Source organism: Pundamilia nyererei, unplaced genomic scaffold, assembly GCF_000239375.1.
Source record: "Pundamilia nyererei isolate P.nyererei 1_Seehausen unplaced genomic scaffold, PunNye1.0 scaffold00419, whole genome shotgun sequence".
Taxonomy (NCBI): Eukaryota; Metazoa; Chordata; class Actinopteri; order Cichliformes; family Cichlidae; genus Pundamilia; species Pundamilia nyererei.
The window spans coordinates 273,982-279,557 of record NW_005187820.1 but is presented as its reverse complement, the minus strand read 5'-3'; the positions used below and the strand labels follow the sequence as shown (position 1 = coordinate 279,557).

General features: G+C 44.1%; 1 protein-coding gene across 1 annotated transcript in view; it reads right to left on the bottom strand.

Moving 5' to 3' along the window:
- Window positions 1-5,361, bottom strand: part of LOC102194035 (fibroblast growth factor receptor substrate 2-like) — a 12,923-nt gene extending 7,562 nt beyond the window's left edge. The window contains exons 1-3 of the mRNA XM_005753308.1: window positions 3,706-5,361; window positions 324-392; window positions 150-241 (exon numbers count right to left, since the gene is read on the bottom strand). Coding sequence (XP_005753365.1) covers window positions 150-215 — 66 coding nt within the window. The 5' untranslated portion in view covers window positions 216-241; window positions 324-392; window positions 3,706-5,361. The remainder of the gene's footprint in view (window positions 1-149; window positions 242-323; window positions 393-3,705) is intronic.
- Window positions 5,362-5,576: the final 215 nt, after the last annotated feature.

The window sequence follows — 5,576 nt, the reverse complement described above, 5'->3', positions numbered from 1 at the left end:
GCCTTATGTGTGTGTTAAATACAGTAATGGCACACATAACTGAGACTGCGCCTTTTAGCACAGTGCGCCTTATGGTCGTGAAAATACGGTAATGAGCGAGCGACGGGACGTGTGGGCGTACAGGTGAGGCAGGCCGGGGCAGGACTCACCTTGAATTTACTCTGATGATTATCTGGAATCGACTCTTTCTCTGGACAGCTTAGGCAGCTACCCATGGCTTCTTCAGAGCACCATCTGATGTCTGCAGCAAGGAGAAAGCACGTGAGGAAACATGGCAGCACCCAGACGACGCACGCACCCTGCTCCCCGATTGGTGGACTCACCTAGATCCTGCCTCCGGTAGCCCTGCTTCCATCCTCAGAGCCGTCAGGGGTCAAACAGGAACAGCAGCTCTGCACAAGAAACAGCAGGTGAGGCTCAGTGCACCAAAATAAAAGATCACACTGCCCTCTGACATCACTCTGCATCATCAACAGTCTCGGTTTGTTTGTTTTTTGCATTATTGTGTCTGATGATTTTCAGGTGACATTTGGTGTTAAAGAAGTTGATCATAAAACAGAGTTTGGCATTTTGCGCCACACTTCACTCGTGTTACTGTCACCTTAATAACACGACAGGCATTCATGAGGACGCCAGATCGCTTTGATACCCTGACCCTGTGACCATTGCTCAACGCTTCCTCATTTCTTCTGTCCAGCCTGACGATAAGGTGCCGTGACCTCTGACCCTTCTGTTTTTCTGCTGCCGTTTTTCTCTTTCGTCATAATAGTGCTCCTGTTAATTAAACAAATTATTTATGTTTTTTAATATAAAAAAAACATTAGCTGGCTTTTGGGATTGTTACGCAGTCTCCAGCTTGCAGCACGCCACTTCAAGCTGCCGCTGCCGGATTACTCTCAAAGACAAAAACGCTCTAAAATCATTCTTCCACAAAAAACTGTTTAAAGAGGCTAAAACATAGTTCAATGCTCGGATCAATGTCGGCTCAATCACCGATCGCAGCGTGTCTCGTTTTCAGAGCCGTCACACAGTCACTGATGTGCTGGCAGAGGGTGCATCACACATCCTGTGACACTCTCAAACACAGCATCGGTCTGCGCTTTCATGCGTCACAGAAATCTCGATCATTACTCCTGAAATCATTTTTGCTGCTGCTGTAATGACGCAGCTCTGATGATCCAGGCTGAACTGTTTACGTCTGCCTCTCATTGGTCCGTCAATTTCTTTGGTCGTTGCTCATAATGAGATTGGATTTTAAAGTTTCTTTTCATTCAAATGAATTCTTTAATTCATTTTCATGATTTTATTGGATGGAGGAAAACTGTCAAATTAAAAATAATCAGAATTCACCTGTTTAGTTTTCTAAACCTGAGACGGTGCTTTCTGCAGACTCACTGGGAGCTGCAGGAAACCACTGCCAGATCCAGATTACGCAAGTGAAGCTCAGTTTAACAAATGAACTTATTATTTTACAGCTTCAGCGCGTGAGGGCGTTCAAGGCTTTACTCACTCACTTTAATCATTTGCCCGACAGACAGCCCCGCCCGCCCCGTGAGCCGGCGCCTTCGCTTGCGCTGGACTCAAACAGGAAACGATTATAAAGCCGTCATTTTTATTTACAGGTGGAAGCAGCGACCGAACGCCGCATAGCTGACACATACGTGTCACTGTCCAAGAAAAGGGAAAATGATCTTAAAACAGCCTCTGACCAGCTTCAGAAAAGAAAATAAACTTTACCTAGCCTTACCATAGCTGCTTCAGTCATCAATAATCAATAACTAGGTTTAGTTTCATTGTTTTCAGCTGCAGAGCAGTCAAGTGTGTCTGAAATCATCAGCTCCACCTCAGTACGGTCACACTGGGTCAACCCACCGGGCGATGGGTCGGCATTTGTTCCATTTAGCAAAATTCGATGACCCTTCATCTAAAATCTGACACATGAAGATTAAAAACATCTACACTAATCTGAGCGCATCACAAACTTTTACAGCTGATTTTTATGCTTTTATTTTGAAGGTCCGAGTGACTCTGTTTACTTTCTGTCGGTTAAACGTGCTTTAACGAGTTTTGGCGTTTTGAAGTTTTATCCAAAGCAGGGTTCAGATTCGGGGACTGATCAATATCCAGACATTAATGCAAGTTATTATCAATAAATCTAAACATGACGACGGGGACACGCGAGCCCAAAGCATCTCACAGCACTGCTCCATCGGGTAAGCAGAAGGTTGGAGGTTCACACCGTCTTCATGTTGGCGTGTTAGTATTTTGGCCTTTTCCGTGGACCAATTTACTGATTTATTTTTTTTCTATTCTTATTTTATTTTTGTGATTCACCTTTTCTTCCCATCTCCTGTGCTGCAGTTAATTTTCCTCAGTGTGGGATTAAATATAACGTTCATGTTTATGTAGAAGTGACATAAAACGTCTCACCAGAGTCCATTCACAAAAACAGATTATACCTGGCGGGAAACTCGGCCACTTTTTCACGTTTCACTGAATTACCTGTGATCCAAACAGACCCTGCGTCACAGCAGTAGGGACAGGGGCAGACCCGGAGCTCACCTGTTCTCTCAGGTAAAAGTCCTGTTTTCCTGAATGGTGTCTGGTGAAGAGTCGGGGTGAACAGCAGGAAACCACGATGACAGTCTCCTGACCTCACACTGTTTTTCCTTTAATCTGTCACTCTACAATCAATCTTCAAAGCTTTTTACAACCGCATGTCCCAACATTTAAACATTAAAAACCTTTAATCAACTAATTATCTGATTAATCAGCCAGCTGTTTCTCTTCCAATCAGGTAATTAACAATGATTGGTAATCAATAAATGGATGAAGTCTGAATTTAAATGAAAAAAAAAAACAAAAAACATTTTTTCTACTGATTAGAAAATACTAAGACTGGCTGATATTGATCTGACTGATTTCACCCAACCCTGTCAGTCTGATGGGTTTGATGTTAAATTAAGCTATAGATGAGGAAGATAAAATAAAATAAACTGAGGAACGAGGATTGTAAATGTCGACATCCTAGAGTTGATCGATCAATATAAGAAATCTCAATAACCTATAATAATCAGCTAATCAATATTCCAAACCCCCACAGATCCTTTGACTCAGTCGTTCAGATCATTATTAGCCTGTTTATCAATAAATAACGAAGATAATTTCCTGCCAGAAGAGTTTAAACGGTTCCCTTATAGAGCACACTGATTTTTGAAGGAAGGTCTCTGGAGCAGCTGACTGATTAATCAATAAAATAACTGACAGATGATAAGATGAAACTGGCACCGATTGATTAATCGATCACTGACTGAATGAAAGCAGCCTGATCTTTGTGTTTCTGTCCTTCCTTGTTTTGAATCACTCACTCAGAATGCGTGTGTGTGTGTGTGCGTGCGGGGGGAGGCTGAAAACACTGACTTATTACTTTACCACAGTGTGTGTGAGATAATGGCCCGTGTTTCTTTCTCTCTGGGTCACAGCCTCTCCCCGCGAGGCCGCGCCACTCTCGCCCCGCTCTCGGTGAACTTTGTTGGGCTGACAAACTTCGGTGTGTGGGTGTAATGGCAGCTAGCAGCACGGAGCTAAGCTCAATAAGCTAACCGTGATTTCAGCTAATTAGCTCGGGGCTACACACCGACGCACTCCGCCCGCTCGTTCCCACAAACATCCAACAAACAGCCCGGGACAAAGAAACATACTTACGGGGCTACTTCGCCGTGTCCGATGGGAGCATCCAAACCGCGGGACGCCCTTGGGGCCGCTCGGCAGCTCGGATTGGGGCCGAGAAGACGCTGGGGCAGCTAGCGTTAGCCGCGGCTACAGCCGCAGATCCTCCATCTTTCCTCTTCGCCGCTGAGCGCCAAAAAACAATTACAACTTCTTCCAGCCGCCGCTAACGCTGCTGTCTGCGCCGATTAACCAGCGGGAAGCGGCTCAAACCCATCGACGAGCCTTCGGGGTACTCTGCAGACTTCCCCCGCGCGTCCTCACACACTTTTTTCGCCTTTAAAACACTCTTTGGTTCACTCACAGCGTCCTCTGTTCGGCCTCACTCCGACAAACTTCCGACACTTCACAGCCTTGATGTGGAAAGCCCGCCACACGGCGCATGCGCGGCCTCTGGAGCTTGGGACAGCCGGGGCCTCTCCCCGCCAGACGCCGAGACACACTGCAACTAAACACACACACACACACAGCTACCAAAACACACACACCTAACCACAATCTAACTGTGATGCTAAAACCACATTCTGAGTCTCAACAATGTCTTCAAACTTGTGGGGACGGGCACTTTGTCCCCATAAGGCCTCTTGGTCCCCACAAGCATAGTAGTGTTCCAATTTCTGGTCCTCACAACAATCTAAACATGGCACACAGACACACACAAACACATGTCAGGATAACAGTGTAAGTGATCAAAAGTCCTACAAATTTCTCATAAAATCCTGAAATAACTCTGTAACAGAAAGTGTCTGACCTTTGACCTTTGGATAAGGACAAAGGTAAAAGCACGTGCAGTTCAGCGTGGGCTTAATGGGGGTGGGGGGTTGACCTGAAACCTTGGTAGACAACAGTGAATTCAGCCGGCTGCTTTGAGACAACCACGGATCGATTAACAAGACCAAGCAGGAACAAAACCGCTCTTCAGACACGCAGAGATCCTTAAACCTGCGTTCTGTCCGATGCCCAGCAAGACTCCTCTTCGCCTGCTTCAGGTGTGAGCTGCAGGTGGTAAACAGGAGATGGTGGGTTTGAGTCCCAGTGACGCTGAGGGGGAACATCTCACAGGCAGGAAGAGTGCTCGCACAGATGAGGTTTCTTCTTCCTCATACCTGAGCTTCAGACCAGAGTAATCAATATCCTGCTGATCATTCTGAGGTCCAGGTTTGAACTAAGGTCACATGCTCTTTACAAACATCACACGCTTGCTCTGATCTCACTGACAGTAACAGTTATTATAAAACTTTTATATTAATTATTTACATGTAATTTAGTTATTTTGTAAAAGTCACTAAATCAGACCACTGATCAGAAATGATTCAAATATTATTGATAAATCATTAAACCAGTTTCATTCCTCACGCTGTTACTTTATTAAACTGATCTGATTTTAAAATGTTAATTTAATAAGGAAACTATAATCTTCTGTCTCACTAGCATCATATTCTTATGGGCAGAATATCTTTAGATTAATGAATAAAAAATATATTTTATTTTATATTCATGGATATAAATCTTCTATTTTGTAACGAGTACAATAAGATTTTTATTTCAGTCTACACTCTGCAGCAGATAACATCCTTCTGTTATTTTTTTACAAGGTTCTTCGCTGTTATTTTGGGCTTTTATTGTGAAAAGCTGGGGCAGGAAGAATCCATTTTTTCACATTATTATAACTAATCAACCTTCCTATCCGGTTGTTCAGTCTGACGTCACTAGCCGTGTCTGGGTCTAAACTCCGCTGCAGGTCCATATATCAAACGATCACTGTGGCATTACTGAGAGTTGAAAAACTGTCTAAAGTCTTTCATCTTTAATAAAATGATCAGCGTTCTGCTCTACCAGGTGTAACA